The sequence below is a fragment of the Acipenser ruthenus genome, chromosome 1 (assembly GCF_902713425.1).
Source record: "Acipenser ruthenus chromosome 1, fAciRut3.2 maternal haplotype, whole genome shotgun sequence".
Lineage (NCBI taxonomy): Eukaryota > Metazoa > Chordata > Actinopteri > Acipenseriformes > Acipenseridae > Acipenser > Acipenser ruthenus.
Genome location: NC_081189.1, coordinates 94,486,656 through 94,514,391, shown reverse-complemented (window position 1 = coordinate 94,514,391; position 27,736 = coordinate 94,486,656). Strand labels below are relative to the sequence as shown.

General features: G+C 36.2%; 1 protein-coding gene across 1 annotated transcript; it reads right to left on the bottom strand.

Annotated features, from left to right (window-relative positions):
- Positions 1–31: 31 nt before the first annotated feature.
- Positions 32–27,670, bottom strand: LOC117420887 (short transient receptor potential channel 3-like). The gene is made up of 13 exons (XM_034034613.3): positions 27,381–27,670; positions 22,268–23,036; positions 20,423–20,467; positions 14,693–14,878; positions 12,494–12,658; positions 11,228–11,444; positions 9,361–9,591; positions 8,921–9,185; positions 6,587–6,782; positions 4,688–4,897; positions 2,311–2,394; positions 2,071–2,146; positions 32–1,937 (listed from the first exon to the last, which is right to left on the bottom strand). The coding sequence occupies exons 1-13, from the start codon at positions 27,533–27,535 to the stop codon at positions 1,795–1,797; spliced, it is 2,742 nt and encodes a 913-aa protein (XP_033890504.1). The 5' UTR covers positions 27,536–27,670; the 3' UTR covers positions 32–1,794.
- Between the last annotated feature and the right edge of the window lie 66 nt (positions 27,671–27,736).

Genomic DNA, 27,736 nt, shown 5'->3' with positions numbered 1-27,736 from the left:
AAGAACAAAAGCACAACGTTTCAGCTTTATAGACCACATTATCTCTTATAAATGACATAAATCATGTACAGCATGTGCTATACACTGCTAAACAATGCATGCCTCCATAGAAGTTACAACACAAGGAAATCCCTCTGAAAGTGATTCACTTCATTATGCATTTTCATTTCCAGCGCGACTGCAAGTCTCATTCACTGTGTACAATACACTTTATAGGCTTGACTAAAATGTATCTGGAACATTAATACAAAAGGACCAAGGAAAACCCTAGACAATATTATTAACATTATAGGATTGTTTAAATACAATAGTTAACAATATACATAATCTGTCATCTTACATTTTAAAGTCATACAGCAATATGTTTTGCTTATTAACATACAAAGATAATTACCTCTAAGCAAACTTATTCTCCAGAATTAAAATATAAAAGTTCTAATACAAAATTGGATTTATATTGCGTACTACTGTGTTGCATTTTAAGCCCCATGTCAACACTGGACAAAAGAAATCATCACCCTGCATAGATTTATAGAATAGAAAAATCTAAGTGAATTAAATCATTACAATTGAGTATTTAATAAGCATCAGAACTGTTAACAATATTAACTAGGCACAATTATACAATATCAGAACACTTAGATTGGTGTAAAATTAGTCTTGTGGATGTTCCTGTTATTGGAACCATTTGGCACATTCTCAGCTTTGTCACCGGTGGGATTCAAATTTTAGCTGGGATTAAAATATGAAGTAGAGAGCGCTCTTAAAATTAGATGTTAAAATATTTGGTCTATGTCATACTGTAGAATATATATATATATATATATATATATATATATATATATATATATATATATATATATATATGTATATACATACAACTTATATAGTGAAATAACTATACTGGTAATTGTTTTTTTTTTACTCATTACTGAAAGTTAAACTGATTGTGTTTGTTTTCTTGCAGAAACATAAAATGAGTGCCCATAAAATACGCTGTATAAAACCTTTGAGCTTGGCCCACGAATATAAAAAAAGGGACCTCTAACATATTTGTTTTTTCTATAATTTACCTTTACGTAAAAGTGAATTAACCTGTAGTTTTTTTACATTTTAAAACATTCAGCTGTTCAAAATGTGTAAAATTCCTTCTTGTGATAAGAAAGCTACATGTAAGGAAGTTGATATGTTTTTTTCTAGTTGAAATGTACATACAGTAACATAAAATATAACATCTGACTGTTTTGAATGTCGATATAAAAATGTGTACTACAATATATTTACAGAATGTAAATGTGAAGCCAGTTTTGCTTTAGTCACAAGTATTATTGCAGTAATCTGTGCTTTCATTACACCACGTTTACATGTACTGTATGCACAAAATCTATCTTTGTGTATCCAACTGTGACACCTCAGTTTAGCACAGTCTGTGGCAAGCATCGATGTCCCTCCAGTTTTCCCATAAGAGGCCCTCCTCTTGGTTGCCTTTTTGTGCAAATTAGGTGAGATATATAGAATTTGTGCATTACACAGTTATGTGCTGCATACATATTAATATTAATACAAATAAAAAGAATTGAAATAAACAAAACAAAACAGAAAGACTTAATCAATATACAAAATAACCAACACATGCCAGGCACAGAAGGCTAGCTTCTACTTTTATAAGCATTAATCATAATTTAGCTGACTTTTGGCGTAAAATATTAAACTTGTAATTAATAATTGCGTTTTAAAGAAAAAAGGTTTTGTCCATAATGCAGATATTTATAAAAAAAATGTTTGCAGTTCTAATCATTCACATCTTGTCATGCTAATGTTAAGCTTATCACTAAGCTTTTGTATCAGAACACAAAGCTCCTCAGTCGTTTGAGACTTGTCTTCCAGAAGTTCATAGCGGAGACTGGAGATGTCCTGTTTGATTTCTTTCAGTTCACCTACAATAAAGAGAATCACATCAGTAACACAAAGCATGTGGTTAGAGAGCAGGAGGAAAAACAGCTTTGGAAAGTTGCAGAAAAACAGAACTTCATACAACTTCAAAAGGGTTTTGGATAAAGCAGGTCTTACCCTCATTGACTTCGTCATTCTCTTTGTCAACTTGTGCTTTTAACACAAAACGTTTTATAAGACGTTTTATTATTTGCTGTAAAAAAGAGAATCATTTCATTTTTATGGTTTTACATAAGGCTTAATTTAAACTTTTATGCATTTATTAAAAAAAGAAAAACATGCTTGCTTTTATTACAACATATCAGTAAACCAGTAGTTCAAATAAAATTAAAACACACAATAAATACATTAACTTGCCTGATACCGTGTTGGTTGGTTGAGTATAGAGCTGAAACTGTGCGTTTCTGAGATTTTCAGGTTCGACTGAGTGAACAGGTTCAACTAACAATACAAAAACATTTAATTAACAGTATTTCACATCAACATTGTAACATCTACATGTACAGACGTGCTCAAATTTGTTGGTACCCTTACAGCTCATTGAAATAATGCTTCATTCCTCCTGAAAAGTGATGAAATTAAAAGCTATTTTATCATGTATACTTGCATGCCTTTGGTATGTCATAGAATAAAGCAAAGAAGCTGTGAAAAGAGATGAATTATTGCTTATTCTACAAAATATATTCTAAAATGGCCTGGACACATTTGTTGGTACCCCTTAGAAAAGATAATAAATAATTGGATTATAGTGATATTTCAAACTAATTAGTTTCTTTAATTAGTATCACACATGTCTCCAATCTTGTAATCAGTCATTCAGCCTATTTAAATGGAGAAAAGTAGTCACTGTGCTGTTTGGTATCATTGTGTGCACCACACTGAACATGGACCAGAGAAAGCAAAGGAGAGAGTTGTCTGAGGAGATCAGAAAGAAAATAATAGACAAGCATTGTAAAGGTAAAGGCTACAAGACCATCTCCAAGCAGCTTGATGTTCCTGTGACAACAGTTGCAAATATTATTAAGAAGTTTAAGGTCCATGGAACTGTAGCCAACCTCCCTGGGCGCGGCCGCAAGAGGAAAATCGACCCCAGAGTGAACAGAAGGATAGTGCGAATGGTAGAAAAAGAACCAAGGATAACTGCCAAAGAGATACAAGCTGAACTCCAAGGTGAAGGTACGTCAGTTTCTGATCGCACCATCCGTCGCTTTTTGAGCGAAAGTGGGCTCCATGGAAGAAGACCCAGGAGGACTCCACTTTTGAAAGAAAAACATAAAAAAGCCAGACTGGAATTTGCTAAAATGCATATTGACAAGCCACAATCCATCTGGGAGAATGTCCTTTGGACAGATGAGTCAAACTAGAGCTTTTTGGCAAGTCACATCAGCTCTATGTTCACAGACGAAAAAATGAAGCTTTCAAAGAAAAGAACACCATACCTACAGTGAAACATGGAGGAGGCTCGGTTATGTTTTGGGGCTGCTTTGCTGCGCCTGGCACAGGGTGCCTTGAATCTGTCCAGGGCACAATGAAATCTCAAGACTATCGAGGCATTCTGGAGCGAAACATACTGCCCAGTGTCAGAAAGCTCTGTCTCAGTCGCAGGTCATGGGTCCTCCAACAGGATAATGACCCAAAACACACAGCTAAAAGCACCCAAGAATGGATAAGAACAAAACATTGGACTATTCTGAAGTGGCCTTCTATGAGTCCTGATCTGAATCCTATCGAACATCTATGGAAAGAGCTGAAACTTGCAGTCTAGAGAAGGCACCCATCAAACCTGAGACAGCTTGAGCAGTTTGCTCAGGAAGAGTGGGCCAAACTACCTGTTAACAGGTGCAGAAGTCTTATTGAGAGCTACAGAAAACGTTTCATTGCAGTGATTGCCTCTAAAGGTTGTGCAACAAAATATTAGGTTAGCGGTCCATTCATTTTTGTCCATGCCATTTTCATTTGTTTTCTTATTTACAATATTATGTTGAATAAAAAATCAAAAGCAAAGTCTGATTTCTATTAAATATGGAATAAACAATGGTGGATGCCAATTACTTTTGTCAGTTTCAAGTTATTTCAGAGAAAATTGTGCATTCTTCATTTTTTGTGGAGGGGTACCAACAAATTTGAGCACGTCTGTAACATTTCATTGATATGGACATACTGTTCAATAACCCTATTGTGAGTTGCAGTTGCATTTATTACTGTGGGATGAGTCAATCTGCTCTGTTGGCAAACAGGCTAATGAACATTAATAAACACTAGGGCTGCTTTTGCTGTGATACAGTGTATCCAACCATATGGCAAAACCTACACATACAATACATTCACCACTAGGATTTTTATACTCTGTATTGTCTTTCCTAACATAGCAATAATAATAGTAATAATATTACTTGGTGTATAATGTACATTGTATACTGTGAGGCATTGATAGAAGGTTGTGTGTGATTGTGAGGTTGGACTCATTTTAGGAACATTTTTGGCATGGTTGTGCCTGAAACTATGGGCTCTATTCACAGTTTTAACTCATGTTCTTTGATGGTTTTATTAAGAACAATAAATAATAGTTTCATAAATATCAAATGTTCTTTTATTTATTTATAAAAACAGACTTTGAAAGAATATTCTTTAAACAACTCATGAGCTAAGGGTTTGTGAATAGAACCCTCTGGCAAACTCTGAGGTTATAGTCTCTCTAAAAATATTCAGCATTCATTTACATATTTCTACATACCCTGGACTTGGAGTTGTCCGTTCCCAGTTCTACATCCTTCTTAAGTCTTCTCCTTCTGCATCTGAAAAGGTTCACCACTCTCATGATGCAGTAAAAGAAGGATTTGGGGCTGGGCACAATACTGTATGGAGGGGGTAATGTTTTTCCATCATCAAAGTACGACAGCCAGAGTTTTGAACGAGCAAATTTCCATTCCACGTCTGCATCATCCTTTAATAATAGTGTTAGATTTTTAAATTGCATGACTCAAACAATTTAAATCTTATTTACAAAGCCCTCAGGCTTTACTATATACCTGGGTCCTATGGAGTTCTGCTATTGCAAGATTTACCAGCAGAGGGCTCCAATACCACTGAAGAAACAACAGTAGAGCTTATAGAACACTCATTCTTTATACAACAAATGACAGGAACTGGGACTTGAGCAATGCAAAACCTAGCTGTTTTCTATTAATTGTCCTATTGGAAAGGGCATTTTGTAAAAGGATAGTTCTGTTTCATAAAGATAACTTCCCTGATGCACAATAAATCCGAACAGTAGTACATGTTGTTCTTTTGATGTGTGCCATAAATGTAATGTGTCATTATAATGCATGGTACAGTGGGCGAGTGCACCCATTGTCAGAAGTTGTTTTATTAAAAGGTATAAAATGATGTGTAGAAAAAGGTGTTGCGAAAAGTAGTATTTTGTAGCATATGGCACCCTACGGCTTAAGAACACAACCTAGAATGTGTAGTTAAACAATTGAAGCATTTGGACAAAGAAGCATACATTTGCATTCCAAACCTTTTAGAGACATACATTTGTTTTCAAATTGTAAGTCATATGTACCCTTTTGTAGCTGAAGTAGTGGCAGATAGCCACCAGATTGTGTGAAGCCAAAAAGGAGTGTTCTTAGAACCAGATTTACAGCTTAACACAGTCTTTGCTACAATAGCACTGTGATAGGGGGTGTAGGTTATCCGCTGACAGTCAGGGAGAGACACAGAGGTGACGTTGACAACGCCGCTCAGGCGCACAGGATATATTTAAAGAAACAAACAAATGGAAAAATAATGTGATGCTACCAGCAATGGTAGCACACGGAGGACATACAAAGTGTACAAAAAGGCAAAATAAAACACTGAAAACAAAACTACAAACAAAAGATGCTGCGAGTATGATGAGCCCTACTCTGCTATAAAGGAGGTCCCTATGACACACCTTGCTATACTTGTGGGATTTATAATCCCTAAACGAATCCCTGTTTCCTATAACAATTAAAACCCTGACCCCGGTTCCACATACGCTGGTGTGCAGTTTTTGGCTTCTTTTTCACAAAGCTCCAATCCTGGTAAAGACACACGGTGATCAGAGGATTTCGGCTTTTACGATTCGTTGTCCATTTGCGTGGACCATCTTTGTCCTGTGGCTTTTCAGCAGTCCCGAGGTGTGTAAGATTGACCCTTTTATTGTGAGACGCTCTGCCGGGACACGCCCTACTGCTATTTAGGGATAAGCAGCTGGCCAATCACCACCTGCTTTTCCCTGCAACCTAACACAGCAGATAGAATGTCCCAGACAGCTCTATAATAATTACACAACATTTACAAAAAAACTAAAACAAAAAACAAACACAAAACCCCCTGAACGAAAACAAAACACATTTTCTCACGTGCAGGGCCACAGCCCTGACACAAGAACATATATGGGTTTTAAAAAAAGTGCCACATACAACAGAGGAACAGACAGGTCGCCTTCATGTACAGTATACCCCTCATTAATAGCTTGAACTAAATGTCTTTATCATGTTTCATTACACTGGATAAGCAATGTAAAACAGTGTGACACCCAGACGTATACAATCCTCCACTATATCTCCACCATTAAACAACAGTCCATTACACACAGATGCCATACCTCAATTTCTTGGTATGAACTGTTGATCATAGCAATCAGCATGTTGAGAAGCACCACCACCATTGTCACATTGTATATTCCATATAATACGTAGCCAATGTTTTCAATGAATTTGTGGTCATATTTGAGCACGACTGAAGATACTTCAGACAGACCAAATATAGACCAAAACAAAGTTTTAAAACTTTCTTCAACTCTAATGCAAGGAAGAAAGAGAGAGAAAGGTAAAATGAAAGAAAGAAGGTTAAATTCAAATATCATATCTGCAAGAGATATGGGGATCAATACAATGAAGGCAAGATATAAATCTAACTCAAGTATAATACAGAGAGTAGGTGTTATTACTGTATACTGAGATGTAGGCAGTGTTCAGGTGAGTCCAAGCAGTGGACAAGTAATGTTCATGTGCTTCACTGAATATTAATGCAACCTATACCGTCTAATAGCAATGTTTTAACTTGTGAGCTATTTAAAGAATGTTTTTTCAAAGTCTGTTTTTATGAATAAAACATACTGTACAATTTGATATTCATGAAACTGTTCTAGACTATATTGCTGGCTTCATGAATATCAAACCTTATTCATGCGTATTAACTGAAAAGTAGCATAATAAGGTCAAGAAAATGTAATGTGAGGTGAAAATGAAGAGAGACACAGTTTGCTTCCCCCTGTATGTGTCGATCTCTTAAGGTCTGTTATTTATAGATCTGTAACAAAGTTACACTACTTTCTGCCCGTTGGGTAATTCTCTCTCAAGTCAGTCACAAATGAAAAGATTCTCAATCTGTTGGTGCTGTCTGACATGCATCATGGACCTCCATAGTGACTGCATCTCTGTCAGCACCCGGGGGGGGGGGGGGGGGGGGGTTAATGATTATTGGAAGGGCTTGGTGGTTGATTTACTTGTGCACCAACCACAGATAGCCTGAGGGTGCCCCTCTAAGCAGCACTATGGTTGGTTGAAGAGCAGCTTGTGGAAGCTTACTCTATAAGCTGTCATGCTGTGCCAACTCAGTGGGATAGACAAGCTGTTGCTATTCAACACAAAATCCCTCATAATAAAAACATCTGATAATATTAGAAGCACGGGTACCCAAAAACCTTCCTGCCAAAACCAAAAAACCCTAAACCTGTCCTAGAGCACGTGATCAGGCAAACTAGACCCACACATTTTTCCACGTTAACCCTGCAAAGGCCAATGTAGTGCTCCCTGTGGACCCCCCACTAAGATCGCTGCCTTGGTGAGAGCAGAATTTTAACCTTGCTTTCATAACAGACCCTGCACTCCCAATGGTAATGCTTTTACTAGGCCAACCTCTGGGAACCCACATACAGATTTAAATTACTATGTGTTTATTTGATGCCATTTTATAAAATTTGAATGCTAGGCTACTAGAAATTACCTGAAAGGATAAACAGGTATTTTTTTTCACAACACTTATTTTCTAACTTTGCCTACCTTTAGAAAATGCAACTATTGCCATGCACCTGCTTCTCTGTTTAAAAGTCCTTATAAAGTTACTTTGCTTCTAATAGGATACGAAAACATCTGCATTTCAGACAACTGTTTATTGCACTACATTTGTAAAACTGCCACCTATAACTGACAGAATTTAACAGTATGGCGAGCCTTTATGGTTTAAAAGAAGTTGCAATACTAGGGAAAAGTGCATTTATTTCTGTATCATGATTGGAGCCGGTAACCTTCCCCTGGGTTCATTCCACTGATACAGTTGTCAGTCTAACAGTAAAACAAGGAATTTTGCAACATACTGTATATAGTATCTACAAATGACAGTTACATAAGTACCTTGATGTGTTCGTTGCTCCACCATTCAATTTGCAGTTAGTGGTTGCAATATTGAGCCTTTGAGCTATTAAGCACCCTGTTTGTCCCTGCCGGAGATATCCAAGGTTCTAACTACCTTTTTCAAATTTAAAACTAAATAATAACAGTTTTGTCTGTCAGAACAATTTTTATTTTTTATGTAAAGTATCCTGCTTTTTTTTTCCCCAATTTAGAATGTTTAATTACATTTCCTCAGAACTGAGGGTCAGCGGGCGTCCCCCAATCCCATAACCAAGCCAATTACCTATTTACACCCAGGAGCTCTGGAGGATACAGGTGAGCCCTGCTTGTGTTCGCCTGAGCTCAGTGCTGTAGCGTCACTTCGGGGAGTCAATGGGGGGGACCCATTCGGCTAATAAGTATTCATTGTACAGTGCCTTACATATTTGTGAATGAAAAGAGCTACAGACATGTACATTTTATTGTACTGGTAATGAACAGTGAGTGGACCTGTGTGGAATTATAGCAAGGAACATTGTACTCACGTGGTAAAAGCTGGGTTCACTTTAGCACCAAGGTAGTATGAATAGAGAATAAACATCCCAATCATAAAGGCTAGGAATACCATGATAAACAAGACCATAAACTTAAAAATGTCCTTGACTGTCCTGCCAAGGGAGATCTGCAGTGGGCCAAAGCTCTCATTTGCTGGCAGAATATAAGCAATCCTGGAGAAACTGAGAACCACAGCAATTGCATATAGACCTTCAGATATGAGTTGTGGATCTGAGGGGAGCCATTTGTCTCTTGCTGAAAGATTCAAAACAAAATATAGATTTAAAAAAAAAAAAAATCTGTGTAATGTGTATACGTGACTTGAATATCTGAACCACAAATATTTCACGTGTTTCTTTCTCCTTACTATTATATCACTTTACATTTTTTTATCTGAATCTACAGTATTAGTTTCTCACAATAGTCTTACCGTAGGTAAAGTATGCAATATCTGGTGGAAGTGTTACTGTAGATAGGTCACTGAAATGGTGTTCATCTACAAATTGTTGAGCTTTCGTGGCCTGAAGGAAGGCAAAGAATCTTGCTGTGAATGCAGCGATAAATATAGAGAGCATTCCAAAATCCAGAACGTTCCACAACTGCAAAATATATTCTCTCGGGCCTTCCATCCACAGATCCTTACATTCTGACCACATCATACCTGAAGAATACAAACCACAAAAACAATTGCTTCAAGTGACGCTCTAGATCGGTGGTTCTAATTTTGTTGTTTTAGTTGGGACTCCTTTTGAAGTGACTTTGGTCTAGTGCTCCCCCTTTATTAAAAAAAAAAGGTTTTAACTAAAACATTACAGAAGCATATGAATCTAGAAAAGTAAAATGACTTTGGAGGCCACAAATTAGTCATTAATGCACACAGAACACCTACTTGATTAGGCTACACGTACGCAGGCAGACTGTGTCATCATTTTGTTGAAATAACTTCATTACAGTTGATGTGCGGCGGTCTGAAGAATTATCTATTTTTTGGAAAAGCATGTGTCTCTCAAAGTCATGACTGCCTTAATGTTGTTGGCAGTCTTATCTCAATATAAGCTCAGAACAGCATGGACTCACAACTGAATTACTTTCACCTCAAAAGAGGGCAATCCTTCCCTTTGTTAGAGAACATAAGTCACCAATGCATCTCATCACTTTTCACAAGCAGAACATTCTCCCCGTTAAAAATAGCCCTTCTTTTTACTTGAAACTTGAAATCATTGCATACAGTATGCGAACCCGCTGTGAACTTCCCACTAACATCCAAGGACAGTTGAAGATGTGTGTAATAATTGTCCTACTGTATGTGGTGTATGGAACTCATGCTTCGACCTAAAAAAGGTTTATATATATATATATATATATATATATATATATATTAATTTAGAGTGCCCGATTATTTTACTCCCCAGTTTAGAATGTCCAATTATTTTTCCTGTCACTGTAGCAATTCCCCACACAGCTCAGAAGTGAGCTGTGACTCACCCTGCACTCCACATGGCTGTGCTTATACAAGGTGAGTCACTCAGGGAACCCCCCAAAAGGTAAATATTTTAAGAATTTTAACCCTGTAATGCCTATTTGTTGTAGCACATAAGATACAAAATGTTGCCATCCTCTGTAGAATAAAGTGTTCACAACCAGCCTTAAAAGCCAACGCTTTCACATGTAATACATTATATGTTTCTCTAGAAACATGTAAAAAGCTCACAATTGGACATAATTATTAACAATTGTTCACAATTGGTTAATAAATATCAGAAAAAAAACACAGATTTAAAAATTGGGGAAGAAAATTATTTTCTGAGTTGCTGGCTCTCTTTTCACAGGCCAGGTCTGATGAGTAAAACTCAACTATATACAAGACAGATTATTCTTTGGTTATCAGTCTTCTCAGTCTGTGCAAATTTAATGAGGGTTACAGTAAAGGAGAAATTACATAACTATTTAACAAGGTGGTTATTGGGTCTGAGCAGCCACTCAAGCTTTATGTCAAGTGGGAGGCTTTTATAAGGGAGCTTGGCTTATGTACACCATTAAACCTGGATTTGAAAGTAACAATGAATTAGGTTTGACCTCATCACTATGTCATCTATAGGGTTGGCAATCAAACTCATTTGAGTCAAATCTAGGTTTGCCATGTGTCATGACCATCCATCATTGCAAATTAAGTCTAAAAAGCTTTCAGCATGTTGGACACTGAAAAGTGGGAGGCAGTGACCCTATTCTGGTTATAGGGTCTTTACTAGATGGTCTTGAACTTTATATAATTTGAAATAAAGATCACAATTACATACCTAGAACCCAGACCATGATGAGCATCTCTGTCCAGCTAAACCTTGTGGTTTTCACTCGGAATATCTGTGCAGGATAATCTGTGACTGTGACGTTTGGTAATGTTGTTATGCCTTCAAATCTGTCAGAAGCATTAAACACCAGCAAGCCCAGGAATATAATGAAGGACGCAGCATGTGCCACAAACTTCATAAAGGGACTTCGGAGGATTTTCCCAAGCTACGCAGAAAAAACAAAACAAAAGAGATGTTAGATTAACCCTTTACATATGTTCTGTACCACAGAAATAACAACAAAATGCCAAGAGGTCAGTTTTAAGAATGATAGGCCATTATTACAGAACTATTAAAAATAAATTTGCTTAAAGCTGGCAAATAAGAAAAAATATGTCCCATTTGTTAAAATAAGGAATGTTTTATATTTTATTTCTCATGAGCAGTATACTCAAGGCCCTGTTTTGTAGGGTAGCATCACAGTCAAGGCTGGTCAGCGACAGGAAAGCAGACACAGAGGCAAAACACTGCCGTTTTATTAACTTAAATATACAATATAAATGAACAAACAAACTATAAATCAGAAGACTAACACCCAAGCAGCAGTATCACAGTGTTGGGTAGGGAGCACAACCTGATGCTCCCATTCTGTTCCCTAAACTAACCTACAAACCAAGCTTCTTTTGCACAGATGGCCATCCCCAAATTGGGAATCAATTAAACAATTTGGAAATGGCCACATTCCACACTTATTTCTGCTAAACCTAAATCTTACAAGAGAACTATTTACATGCAGGGGCATCCGCCCTGCCACACCTACATTCCCAGGTTTTACACAAGCTACAGGTAGCTGTTTAGATTTTAACCCACAATGTGGCGCTCAAACATGTTGTTCATGTAAAAATTGTAATCAGTTTTAGTGCAATAGAAGGATTAATGTACTGTAGTACTGATACAGGTTAATGTCACCAGCTTCATAACGACACTTACAGTTGTTAGCGTTCACAGCAAATAGAAGTCAATATTTACCTAGAAAACTGGTAAATGAAATATTACACTAAAATTCCAGGGAAATTTTTATATAACTAAAATTAAGGGCCTTGTATAAAATATATGGAATTTAATCAAGCTTTGTAGCTCCTATTTAACATTATTGTTATTGTTATTGTTAACATTTATTGTTTTGGCAAACAGTACAGCAGGAGAAACGTCTTGCAACAAACGTTACATTAACTTGCAATGGATGTGTTTTTGTAATGTAAAGTAGATCCTTACCCTGCTACATGGAGCAAACCAGTAGCCAGCAGCAAGGAATGGAAGGCCTAAGGCAACAACAAGTACCACGAGGCATTTGATGGCGGTGGCCTGCTCCCTGAGTCCTGAGATGTTTTCATACCAGATTGTCAGCAACTGCTGTTGACAGTTTGGGTGGGCAACAAACTACAGAAACAAACAAAGATGCATTAGTTCAACATTTGCGAAAATTACACACAATTTCTATACTCTGAGCAACAGTCCTGGCCATTATGACATCAGATTTTTTTTTTTTCCATTTGCATTTTTAATAGGGTTGCTTGAGAATGTGGAATTGAAATAATCATATTAACAGCTCTGATATAAACTTAACAAATGCATTGTGTCCTTGTTCCCTGTGACATTAAGCAGGTCTGAAAAGCAGTGGGTCCTTGGTTGAGCAATGGAATTAGTCTAGCAAATCAAACCGAAACCATGACAAACAAAAAATACTTAATGAAAGGAAAATGAAAACTGATATGTGAAACTATGTTATGATAACTGGGTTATGTTTGGGGAGACAGAGCAATTTTTATCATGAACAAAACAGATCGAGACCACATGAATATGCTATATTTAGCTCCTTACTTTGTAACCTAATTAATTAAGATCCATCGAGACCAAGATTTGATTTCCGGTGGCGCCCTACATAATTAAGCTAATTAAACCTATGAAGACTTAGGATAAATTAACATTAATCAGCATTAATATGGACCTATTTGGAAGAAACATGTCAGTATGCTGATAAATAACTAAACAGATTATTAGCTCACGTATTACTTCATCCAAGCTACTGAACTGTACAAGGGTTACATATTTACTGCATTATCCTTCCCTAGGAATATAAGGTTTCAGCTTGGTGCTCTTCCATGGCCTTCCATACAGAAGTACCATTTTCTGTCGTAGAATTGTAAGTGAAAATTGATTTCATAGTGCTCTCTGCAAGCTAATTCATGCTAATAAGCCAACTGGTCCTTCTTTATATGCCAAGCCTCAAATGCTGTAATGGGACGATGCTTCTCCCTAAGGATGGCGTGTTGTGACTAAAGCCATAATTAATTAGTAAATTAGAAGAAGAAATCAATTTCTGACATTCGAAATGTTCTCTTTGCATTAATGACTGCAGCGTTTTGAATGACAGTCATCACTAACTATTGTGCTACATGTATATGCTCAGTCTGTTAATCAAACCAGGCTCTGTCAATCACTGCTCAGACTTCCTTCATTGAAACTGGGGAATTTAGAATTTTGCATTTAAACAGTGCTCTAAAGGTCTTTTGTTGCAAAATTGCTGGTCTTAGGAGGTGATGGTTAGATGACAACACATCAATTACAATATCATCATTGTTTTCATTAATTTGCATATTATTTTGAATGAATAAGTAAACAAATAAACAAACAAATAAATAAACAAATAAATCAATAAACAAAACTTGGATACAATGGGTTGATATATGATATACTTTTATAAAATGCTAAAGGATTATGTTTTTTGTTTTGGGGTTTTAAGACAGAATATCAATAATCCGCCAAAAAGACTAGTTTTAAAGGGTTAATGAATGCACTGTTTAGTACATCCAGCCCCTGAACAATAAAATGCTTAAGACGTATCTATTACGCCAAATGCCAGATGCCAGTCCTGTCTGAACTCAATTATACAGCATTGCGTACATGGAGAAGAGGGGTTGAGTGACATGCTTAAGGTCACACATTGATGCAGTGGCTGGTAAAACATTTGCAGCCATATCCTTTGCAAATTGCATTAACCATTAGAAAACATTGCCTCAGGAAGCAATCAGAAGCTGATTCTGGGCTATTAAGAAAACTTGATGGTTAGTACGCAGAATTATGAAGGCATTGGTTGAAACCTTTGTCTAATTGAAAACGCATTACTCTAGTCTATTTGTACACCAGAAACTTAGAAAGCAAGGACATTTAAAACTGTTATTTAATATACCCCAGTGATGGAAATAAGACTAGTATTGCATAGCAGTTTTATCCAGGTTTTATTAGCTTCATTAGCCACAGTGTATAGGTAACAGGCTCAGGTGTGTCTTATTAAACTCATAGGAAAACCAGGAATGGATCGAAACTGCTATGCAATGCGAGTCTTATTTCCATCTCTGTAGTCAGTTCACAGGGGTAACGGCTTTATCATTTATCATAGGAATGTAAAATTACCTTCTTGACTTCGTACTTGATGGCCAGTTTGACCCGACTAAGGGAAGCCCTGTGGTGTTGCCCTTGGACTTGTTCAGCGTCCACATCTCCGTTCAGTATGGCTTCAACTTCTTCAGTATCTCGGCACAAATCAAGAACACCCACTACAAAGTCCTTACATTGCATAGATAGCTTGCGATAGTCATTCTAAATGAAAGGGAAAAGCATTGGTAAAAACTGATGACAGGCAATTTTCTAAGGCACACTCCTTGGAACTGCTTACAAGGCAGTAACAAGAAAAGATTAATTGGCAGTGTGCATATCTATTCAAGGTCTATTTAGATGGTAATGGTTTTTTAGCTATTACAGTGGTTGTGCGGGTCAATGGCTGTATTTGAAGAAGTGCTTGTCTATAAAGCCACCTAAATTATTTTGACAAACAAATGCTTGGAATGAATAATGTTTGCTATCTGAAAGTGTCAGATAAACCAGTAGCTATACTGCCAATTTAGTGCTTTGGGAGACTGTAGCTTTATACTTTGGTTGACTTTTCCCAGTTACCTTTCTTCTTATTTGGGAATTATATATATTTTTTTGCATCGAATATTATAGCTTACTTAATAACATTCCCTCTTTCTCTTTTATAAGGAACAACCCTGGATACTGTACATGTAAACACAATATAGTTACAAGTCACTCTGACACTGCTTTTGTGGAACAAAAATAACATCTTGCAATGCAAAGCAAAGAAACTTGGCAAGTGGAGGCAATACTAAACTAACCAGATTGTTTCACCACCATGGGCTATAGGATGCTGAACCCTTAATAAGGACACCACTGTAATACATCAGCCCAAATTAGATTAGTATCTTTAGGCCTATTGCATATAAAGGGGGATTAGAAAGTAAGTTTACCACACGGGGGTGTTGATGTAGTAAACTTACTTTCTAATCACCCTGTATATTGTTTGTACAGCCTTTTAATGGCCTGTTGATTGATTCATCAAGTGGATTGGCAATAATCTTCAGTAAGATACAAAAATAAATAAATAAATAAATAAAGACTACGAGCCCATGTGTTTTGACACTTTTTGTTGCATATTTTAAAACTAGTTTATTTTTAGTTTTACTCAATATCTAACAGAAGTTAATTAACTGAAATCCTAAAAAATTATAATAAAAAACAGCTGTAAGACTTAAAAAAAAAAATTCTGTACCGCTATATTAAAAGAAGGTTGTTTTTTGCTTTTTTTTTAACTTCAATTGATTGTTATTATTTCAGAGATAAAATCCAAGGCTGTAGGAAAACAAATAGTGATTACATTATTTCATGTTACAGGAATACTCTTGCCTTCAGGTTACAAAGGTTCCCTCAATTCTGCAGAAATGGCTGTGGCTTTGGGCATTACAGCATATTACACTCTCAGTGACTTATATAACCCCAAGGCAATAGTTTGTGCCAATTACTCTCTAAAGCAGGCAGCTTATATATATATATATATATATATATATATATATATATATATATAAATATATATATATATATATATATATATATATATATATATATATATATATATATACACACACAGTACCAGAATCTCTTGCAGTAGCCCTTGCTTTTTCAATCAACAGTAGTATTATGTTGTCATTCTAGCTAGCCTAACCCCAGAACACATTTGTAACCCTTCACTGCTAAAATGTTTGTGTGATTAACAGCCAAAATTATACACAGTACATGCTTTTTCTTTTCTTGACAGGGTTACTTAACCCAGAGAGCAGAGCAACCTTAAAACAGAGCTGTACAAACACAAGATAATCTCAGAGTTAGAAAATGTTGGGATTATCGGAGTCAGTTATATTGAATAGCAAGGTAGTCTGTTCTACTTATACTCTCGGGGGGTACTGTCCTATTTCAGAGCGCCCGTGTATTGTACCCTTCACATTCTTTCACTCTTTTTACATTAAATCAAAGAGGACTAAAGCTATAATGTAACAGTTCCTTTGTTTCTCAACTCATGGGGACACAACACATAATGACCCATCACCACTGCAAAGTTCCTTCACACTGGCTCTACTTTGCATCAGTTCCTTGTTTGTTCAGATGATTTAGCAGCAGTAATTCAGCTCCATTCGGTTGCACATACATTCATATTTATACGGTATTGCTTCCAGTAAAAACTAGCAGTAAAGGAGGACTGAAGAGCAACAGGCAACCTTCAATCCTGCTGTAAAGCCCATTGTTTCTTGTTCACCCAAAGTGGGATTCAAGCCACACTCGAATGGCTCATCATGCATTTCAAACTTCAGTGCTTTTACTAGGTGAGTCACTGGGAACTTTCATTATCTGAGTGTGGTTGGGTATTTCAAGGTAAGCGCATCAGTCAAGAAGGTGTTCCAGTGTTTGGTTAAGAAAAACAGAAATGTTGCTAAACTGTTAATCTAATTGTTCTGGTTTATTACCTTCTCACTACATATTTATCAACAAAACCATAAAAATAATTGTTTTAAAAAAATATTCAGTCATATTGAATTTCAGTCATTTCTAAATTTCTAAATTTATTTCTCAAACATGTTTTTTCTTTGCCAATTTTCATCCAAGGTCAACAACCTCCATCAAAACACTGCCCTGATTAAAAAGCTTTAATGCTGATACACACTGATGATGCAGCACAACTCTGTAATATAATTATATTGAAAACATTGGTACGTGGAGTATTACAGAAATTGTGCTCTTTACCGTACTTTTTGTTATCTCATGTAATCGATCAATATTAGTAGGTAAAGTAGGTAGGTAAAATAAATGGCAATCTACAAAAAAGATGGAAGGAGTAGCTAAAAGATTGAAGAGTTGTACTATTACAGACCCAAAGAATGACACAATGGACAAATAAAGGCTGCTATGTTTGGTAAGGGTACAGAGATCTGATGAAGTCAGCTTCCAAAGCTGTGTGATAAAAATGATTTTCAATTCATTTGTTTAAAAGATTTTAATTTTAATGGATAATTGTTTTATTTTAATTGAAGCGCTATTTTTGCGGAATCATTTGGAAACTAGATAAAAACATACTTGTATTACAGTAGTCTCTCTAAGAGAACACTCCTCAAGAAGTAAGCAGTGTTCTCTTAGCTGAAGTGTTCTCTAAGACAGAGTTGACCACAGACACAATATGCCAAGGCCAATCACAATATAAATCAATAAATACAAAAGTATTTATTACTTATGTCATGACGCACTTGCCTCAACATTTGAAATTAACAGAATAAGAGAAAAGCAATAGGCAAGCATATGTTAATAAACCATAAAAATAAACTAACTACAAACTAATATTAATAAACGAAATTAACAAAGCACCTCTACATACGGTAACAATGCAGCAGCGGCTCTAACAGTAATTATGAATACGAGAATTCATTTTAACACAATAGTTATTTGCACAGCACTGCCCTACACATGTTAAAAAATGCAGCAGCAGAAGCTCTAGGTTACTCTCACGATGACACATCCATTTTGAAAAGATTGAATAAACCATTTGAATTTGTGTTTGATGATAAAGAGTTATCATGTTACAAAACGGTACTGTATCAATTTTGAATCGCTTAACAACGAATCGCTATCGGTGCCAGAAAAGTGTTCTTTTAGGAACACTTCCTGTTCCTGTTCCTTTCGGCTGAGCATTTACAATGGGAAAATTCCATTTCACTGCACGGTTGTTCCCTAAGCCGAAGTGTTCTCTTAGGAGGTGTTCCTATATGCGGAGACTACTATATTATTTAACAATTTGGTCATGTTATTATGGTAAATAAGCTTTTCATTCCATATCTTTATTACAAAAATCTGACTAGAATACCTCAACTAACCCAAAAGGTCATGTATGGCTGAATTACATGTCAACCAATATATATATATATATATATATATATATATATATATATATATATATATATATATATATATATATATATATTGTTTGACTGAATACCTGTCAAGAGGAAAGACACCAGCATGTTGAGTTTGTCATTTATTTTTTTAACTCCAGTCGTTTGGCAAACTCCATAAATGGCAATCACAGACCAGATCTTTAAATGACAGACCCACAGCAGGCCGTTCTAATGTGGCTACCCCAGTGGTGGTGGAAACTGAATGGTATGGAAAAGGGATAGGACGCTGCTACAGTGCACACATCTGCAGGTCCTTCATGGATCCCTTACAGTTAAGAGCCCTTATACCCATGGGTGTGACTTGTTTTTACAATACATGATAAAGTCACCACATTGCAACAGGAGTAGTGCAATCTGTAAATCAATTCTTTCCAGGCATGCTTTTTTTGTATAACATAAAAAAGAAACATCAAACAGTTCCAATGTTTACACTGAGACATATTGGTCACTCAAGTCACAGTAGTACAAACGAATCAGTGTTCTGTAATACAATACTCACTTTTTACTGTTCTGCAGATATGTCCGTGATGCACTTTGAATAACTAACAACAAAAGCACACGTGCTAATAAGGCTTCTTATAGTCTTGTCTCTTGCCAAAAGGCAGACATTTGGAAGAAAAAAAACTACAATATGCATGTTGTAAATAGTGTGTTACTGTATTAATGAAGTACAGGCTACCTGTGCATTAGGATAATTAGATCTCTGTCTGCAATGCATCATTTGGGTCTAAACCAGACAAAACAGGAGCCATATGGAGTTCTATAAAATATAAAATGAATTTTCCAGCTTCACTGCCTTGACCTGGGCAGAGGCCAGCCCGGGTCACTAATCTATCCAGGACAATCAGAATGTTTAACTCAGGGTCACTCAACTATTCTCCTCAATGGCACTCTCTTACTGCCTTCATTGGATGCCAATTACTGTAATAACCTCAAAATCTGAAAATGCACTTCTATCATTAGAAATACACAGAACAGTGGCTCCCAAGTGGCTCATCCAGTAAAGGCGCTCCATGTGGAGTGCAGGATGTGCCCTATAGCCTGGAGATCGCAGGGAGGGTTTAGGTCAGCAGGGCAATCCATGGTTCACCACACATCAGCGACCCCTGTGGCTGATAGGGCGCCTGCGGGTCTGCAGTGGAGCCATTCAGATCTGTGTTGTCCTCTGGCACTATAAGTCTGGTGGCTTCGCTGTGGATCCACAGTGTGAAAAATGACGGCTTGGCAGGAACACGTTTCGGAGGACGCGTGTTTCAGCCTCCGTTTCCAGAGTCGCCGGGGTTTGCAGCGGTGAACCGGGATAAAAATAATAATTGGGCATTCCAAATTGGGGAGAAAACCAGGGTAAAAACCATTGGCGACGACTACATTTAGGACTATAAAAAATAATTAAAAAAAGAGATACACAGAACAAAAATCAATGGATAAAATTAAACACATATTAAATATGCAGGTGGCTGAGACATAAGCGACAAGAACACGTAACATGAATGCATCAAATGATGGTATCAAAGAGGTTACAAGTACCAAGTCGAAAAAATACAAATAAATGCCAATGTAATTAAAAGGTAAACTGTATAATCCCAATCCCTCCTATCATCCTTTACAATCAGAATGCCTGAGACTCAAAAGGCTTGTTTGTGGCATTCTCATTTGAAGACACCAGGAAGGAACAAGGCTGAAAATCTGCTGGAAGGAGCCTAACCCACAATGCGTAATTAATTTAGTTATTTTCACGTGGCTCCAGTGACCTTCAAACTAACGAATGTCTTACAGAATTTAATTAATTGATGTATTTAAAAATATTTACCAGGGAGAAGCAATTGAGCTGCACCGTCTCTTTTTTTTTGTTGTCCTGGTGGCGACAGCAGCACATATAGTTTGCAAATACATTACATGACATAAAACAATAAGTTATTAAAAACATGTTAAAAAATAAAACAAACCATAATTATATGATATATCACAATGTACTGTATAACTGTATAACCAGATTGAAATACTTTAACTTTAAAATGAATAATAATAATAATAATAATAATAATAATAATAATAATAATAATAATAATAATAATAATAATAATAATCTGTGCTGGTATCCATAATAAATTACAATGGAAATGCAATCAGCCATACTATTAAACAATATATATATACAGTCGCAGACAAAAGTATTTGGGCAGTTAAAAAATGAGAAATACCATGAAGAAAGTGATTTCTATAATTTCTAATTATTCTACTGAAAGATATCAATTAAAGTAGAGATTCAGATTTAATAATAAAACAACAAATTATTACATAATATGCATAAAATAAAAAAAATAACATGCAAAAACGAATTCCATACTTTGAGGTATTTGGGCACCCTTACATTAGTATTTTGTGTGCCCACCCTTTGCTTCCTTTACAGCTTGCAGTTTTTTTTGTATTTTGAAACCAGTGCCTGGCATCTTTCCAGAGATATTTTTGCCCATTCTTCAACACATACAGCTTTGAGTTCTGCAATCGACTTTGGTTTTCTTTTTGCAACCTTTAAGTCAATCCCCAACATCTCGATGGGATTCAAGTCTGGGGACTGAGATGGTCAATCCATAACTGTAATCTTCCTTTTTTCAGAAATTCCTTTGTGAACTTCGCAGAATGCTTATGGTCATTATCCTACAAACTTCCGTCCAATAAGCCTTCTAGCACTGGGTAACAATTGAGAGTGCAAACTTCCTTGATATTTTGCAGCATTCATTGATCCTTCTACAATACAATGGTCACCAGTGCCTGAGGAAGAAAAACAAGCTCATACCATCACACAAGCTCCACCATGTTTAACACTGGCCATGATTAACTTTTCTTTAAATTCTCCTCTCTTCCTCCAAACATATAGTTGCTTTCTTGGTGAAAAACAGTTATATTTTGGATTTGTCTGACCATAAAATTTGGTTGAAGAAATCATCAGGCTCTTCAAGTATTCAACGGAAACTCCAATCGCTTTCTTTTGTGTATTGTTTTTAACAAAGGTTTGCATCTTGGTTTTCACCCATGGACATTCATCTTGTTAAGATATCGTTTAATTGTTTGCTCGTGAATTTCTTGATCCTCTTCTCTCAATTCTTGTGTCAAATCTTTTGCAGTAATCCGAGGATTTTGCCAGGATTTTCTGCTATTTTTCTAGTAGTTTCTCCTTTTTTGTTTAGTTGTATCACTGCCATTTTGAGATCATTGCTGTACTCTTTAGTTGTAACCATTTTTGTTGCTTTTTTTAATCACAAATTTCCATTGTATTTTTCAGCGCTTGATGATTATGTATTTATTTATTCTATAATTATCATCAGGTGTTGGTTTTCAATCATGATAATTGTCAATAATTAGCAATGAATGGGTTTCGTACGAAATATGTTGATTGCCCAAATACTTTTGTCAAAGTATGAAATTAGTTTTTGCATGTTATTTTTCATTTTATGCATGTTATGTAATAATTTGTTGTTTAATTATAAAGCTGAATCTCTAATTTCTACCTTTTAATAGAACAATTAGAAATTATAGAAATCACTTTCTTTGTGGTTTTTCTCATTTTTTTAACTGCCCAAATACTTTTGTTTGTGACTGTTGTTTTATTTTGATATATAAATATAATTGTGAAAAAAATACATTAACACCTTACCTTAAATTCTTTTTCAATGTTGGCTAACTTGGCCAGCTCATTGCTAAGTTCTAAAGCTGTGAAGACTGGGTCTTCGCTAGACAAAGACAGATAAGCAGGACTTGCTAATCCTCTGTAGGCATTTATTCTTGAGCGGGAATGACTAAAAGCGTCAATCCTCTGCTTTTCCATGCAGTCATTGCACTTGCAGAAATAGTCATGGGGTTTCTCGATGCGAGCGCCTTTCATGAGCAGCATGTGCACGACCTCGTACTTCTGGCAGTGGGCGGCTAGAATGATGGGGGTGATGTCAGGAGAGAACCTTGTGCCGTCTTCATCGTAGGAATAAAAGTCATCATCCTGCAGCTCACAGGGGCTGAGAGTCAAGCGTTTACTTGTAACAAAAGCCGGGTGGTTCAAAATCGCTTCCACAATCCGTACATAACCCTTGCTGATAGCAAGCATCAGAGCGTCACCGATGCGGGCCAGATTGTCCCTTTTCAGGAGCAGCTCCGTCACTTCCAGATGTTCATTTCCCACTGCGAGCTGCAGGCTGCTTTGGCCCATGTAGTCGACGCAGTTGACATTTAAAGTCCTGGATTCCTCAAGCATCTTGCGCACAACAGGAATGTTTCCATACTCTGCGGCATCCAAAAACCTCTCCTCTTCTGTCGTCAGGCTGGTGCTTCTGTTGTTAAACATGAACGCTGGGCCTCGGATAGCTTGTCGTCTTCCCTTCTCTCTCATCATCGTGAGTCTCTTTTCTTTGGGATTATTATCACCCCCTTCCCTGGAACGTGAGGACAAGAGAAGATTAGTGGAATGAGATGTCATAATAAAAAAGTAATTGTAAAAACAAATATAGAAAAGGTTCACATGCATTCATTAAGTAAAAAAAATATGTTGTCTTGTATTCATTTTCATTCTCAACACATGTATTTATTGAGGAAAACCTAGAATTTTGTAATGTTTTTTTACCAATGGTCTTTAGTTTTTTTTTCATAGTCTATGTACCATTTCTTATCTCTGTAGCACCAGACATGAGATACAGCTGAGCTGTCCCATAGCTCGCAGACAGTTCAAACTGTGCTACCCTGTGCTCTACCACTGAGTTCAATCAGCTTTGTATCTACTCAGTTTCATAAGTTGCAGGACCCAAACATGTAAGCTTTCATTTTTTTGGCAGATAGCAGCTGTGAATCTAAAAGATGACATCAAGACTTCTCAGCAGATTTCTGTTCTAATCAGCTTGTCGAATAATTTTAAAACAATGAGGCATTTTAAGACAACAGGCCTTTAAAAAAGGACCAATTGAAGAAACTAAAGTCAACTACTGAAATGCTGATCCTATGTATGGTTATGTTTGTCGCTCATAAATGGAAATGCATTACAAACCCAACGATGTAGTTGGGTTGATCCAAAATATTTAAAGAAATGAAATACATTCCCATTGTAAATCATAGTTCAGTATAACCAAGTGGGTTGTCAGTCCTCTTAGCTTTGATATGACTGTTTTTCATCATTAAGCTTGCAAAAGCAAACATTACTAAAGCAATTAAGTTGGAATACCATTTAAGAGGGCTAGCAACAGTTGGTGGGGCAGGGGGCTAATACACTAGCCTTTCATGTCTGAACACTTTACAGCAGGGGTTTTCAACCAGGGGTACATAGGGCCATAGGGCAGGGGTGTCCAATTCGGGTCCTGGAGGGCCAATGTCCCGCCTGGTTTTTGTTCCAACTGTGTCCTAAATTACTTAATTGGACCAATTATTACTAATTAAGTAATTTAGGGCACAGTTGGAACAAAAAACAGGAGGGACACCCCTGTCATAGGGGGTACACAGGACCACTCAGAAATGCAAACATAAAAATGAAAGTAAAAGAAGATCACAAAACCACTACTTGTAACAACAGTTCACTCTAGGTACATTAGCCCTAGTAAAGGCTTACTGTGGAATGTAATGGCACAAAAAAGCACAGCATAGTGACAGCATAAACACAAGAATGCATGTCACATATAGATATTATAGGGAAGGGAAAGTAGGGTGAAGATGATAAAATATGAAAAACCATGGCAAAGCACAGTAAAGGCACAGTCAAATCAAGGGATAAGCATGTAACTTCACTGTTACAGTATAACATTAATAATGGTAAACTTTTAAGGCATAACAAATTACTTTTCCCCACACAGGGAAAGAATGATTGAAACATTCTGTCTGAACAAGCAGATGTGACGCCTGAAAAAAATGATGAAGTACATTTGTCACTCAGTAATATAAAAATCAGTTTTCATAGAGGCATTTTTCTTTTCCAGCTGTGGCTCTTTATATTTGCTGTTAAAATGTACACTACACAACCGAAACCAAAATGCAGATTAATAATCTATTTTTAGCACCCTATCCATACAAATGTAAATAATGTTTTTAGGACTGTTTTAAGGACTTTCTTAAATAGTGTTTATAAACACTCTCTTAAATAGTGCTTTGTATACTGAATATTACCATCTAACCCTCTCTCCAACAGCCGAGAAAATCTTTATAAAAAATAAAATAAAAAAACAATCCTGAACACAACATTCCTTAAAACGGTGAATAGGGCCCTTAAACTTATCCAAAAACAGCTGTGGAAAAAAGTATACTTCAGACCTCATCATCACTCTTTGTAGGCTAAACTCTATGTAATGGTAATGTGTTTTTAGCACACACATATTGTTTGAATTATTTGTTTCATTTTTTTAAATTGTTTTTTTAAACATTTCATTATTATTTTTACATTTATAACATAATACTTTTTAAGTTCAAGCAAATACTAGTTAAGATCATCACAAAGCTTGTAGTTACTGATGGTAAATTAGTATTAAATAATTACAATAGCAATAAAGCCATGGTGTCGCTTTCAGGTGTGTTCGGGGAGAAAAAGTAAAAAGTGTATATTGTTTGATTTTTTACAACTAGGATTCTTTTTTTTATTGTTTTCTCCCCAATTTAGTAATGTCCAATTATTATTTTTTTTAGGCTCAGCCCACCGCTACCACCCCTGCGCTGATTTGGGAGGGGCACACGCTGTCCTCCGAAGCGTGTGCCGTCAGCCGACCGCTTTATTACACACTGAAGACTCACCATGCAGCCACCCAGAGCTACAGCGTCGGAGGACAACGCAGCCCTGGGCAGCTTACAGGCAAGCCCGCAGACGCCTGGCCAGACTACAGGGGTCGCTGGTGCGCCATGAGCCGAGGACACCCTGGCCGACCTATAGTTCTTGTTCTGGTTACAAGCCCTTTTTTTAACCACTGGACCACACAGCCTCCTTGTGTAGTGTGTGTGGATGTGTTGTTTATTTGTTTATATTCTCCAACTAACAGCGACTGACTCATCTTGGTTTATTATTTAAAGGTCAAAGACTTTTTTCTTCAAGACTGATATAAGATAAATAAAAGATTACCACCAAGTATTGGGAGGCTGTTTGCAAAGTATGTTTCTTTTTTTCTGTGAGGAATAACACAAATGTAAATGCTGTTTGTTTTTAACAGCTAAATACTTTCTCTCTGAATTGGACCCTATAGATGGTCCCAGTTCTTGTTGAAGAGTAGTTTATGTTCGATGAACATTGCTTTCAGGGGAGTATGAGGAGTATAACCAATGGCAGAATTGTGTAAGTGGATTAGTTTTAGGGCAGGCATGAAAACTGTCCATGAGCACTGGGACTGGGAATTAGAGATCTTCCTCCCAGTCTATAGCTATAAATAAGTCATACTAACCTATTTCACATGCCAGCAACATGATTTACAAAAAAACAAAATTTAAAAAGTGCTGGTTTAATTCCAAAATATATCTGAATTAGTGTTCTATAAGGCTTTGGTTTTGTGGAAAAACCTCCAACATAGGACAACCCTCCTGGCACGCTGCAAAACTCCAATACACAATAAAATAAAATCTTATGTACGGGTATTATCTGGCTCTGCAACTTGGTCTCTTAGGCAGAACATAATTGTAAAAAGCATTAAACAATTTGTAGCATTGTTTTGCTAATAACCCAACCATACCACTACTTGTTTTTCATTTTATTTTTAATAAGAGTCTGTTTCAATTATCTAATCAGAGGTCACATTAAATACCGCCTATCCTTTAATTCTCCCTGTTCTTTTATTCTGTAAACCATCTTGCTCGTATTTGTGATAATTAATAAATAATAAATACAATAAAGGTACATTGTAAAGCTGTGATAAAGCTGGTTTACAAGTACGGTGTATTAAGGACACGAAAGGGTATTAAGATACGTAGTCGTTGATTAGTTTCAAATATCATAAAAAAAATAATAATAAAAAAATCTACTACATTAGGTCTTCACGTTTTTATTCAACTCGCCGGTGTCGCGTTTTAAGGTCAGTCCACAGGAAACATTGCCCCAGCATAACGAAGATAACATTTTGTAAATGGTCAGTTTGACAGGGTTTATTATTTCAACGGCTGCATAAACTAGACTTGCAAGGATAGCTGCTTTCTCTTCAAGACCTTGGCTTGTAATAAAGTAACCACTTGGTGGCGCTTATTTACTAAGAGATTGTGAGCAATAATCATTGAACAAGCGCTGTTTTTTTTTTTTTTTTTTTTTTTTTTTTACAAACTATATTAATGTAACGAACAGATTACACCATTATAAGAGGAATATATATATATATATATATATATATATATATATATATATATATATATATATATATATATTTACAACATTTTATTATCATTTATAAAGTAATACAACGTTTATATATATATATATATATATATATATATATATATATATATATATATATATATATATATATATATATATATATATATATATATAAACGTTGTATTACTTTATAAATGATAATAAAATGTTGTAAATGTTATATAGCCTACATTTGATAATACCGATTTTAAAATTAATCCGAGTTCTGTAATTGAGAATGTGTTGTTTGGGGGGAGACAGGCTGGCGTTCTAATATTAATACATCAACTTTTGAACGGCTTCTTTCAAACATGTTTCCTGTTTCTTCTACCACACGTTCATATCTTTTAGATGTACTGAACATGTACGGATCAATACACAAGCAGTAGAAATAGCAGGGACAATATAGCAGCTTACTTACAGCGTGTGATGGTAGTAGCCAGATGAATCCCTAACGGTTTTCACTGATCTCAAATGATGTGAATCCAAACCCCCGTTCTCCTCTTTCCAATCCTGATCATTGTCCTCCTCAGAGAAAGACACTCTCTTCTGATACTTCCTGCCTTTTGTTGACATCCAGGCAGCTGCGATCACTTTCTCAATATATAGAGGTCTAAATTATATACGCTTTACTGAGCACAGAGATCTTGTTGAATTTGTTCTCCGCGCTGGTGATGGTTTTAGTTGCTGCTCACACAGCTCAGTAGTTTGATTATGTGAAGCTGCAGGGGATATGATGACCAACCCCGACTCGTAAAGTGTAGGACATCATCATCA

What these genes read in the sequence shown, in the direction of transcription:
- LOC117420887 (XM_034034613.3), bottom strand. Translation starts at nt 27,535, where the DNA reads ATGTCAACAAAAGGCAGGAAGTATCAGAAGAGAGTGTCTTTCTCTGAG. An exon ending in ACATTGAAAAAGAATTTAAG is followed by an intron (nt 20,468 to 22,267) that starts GTAAGGTGTTAA and finishes TGTCGCCACCAG; the next exon opens with GACAACAAAAAAAAAGAGAC. An exon ending in GAATGACGAAGTCAATGAGG is followed by an intron (nt 1,938 to 2,070) that starts GTAAGACCTGCT and finishes TCTTTATTGTAG; the next exon opens with GTGAACTGAAAGAAATCAAA.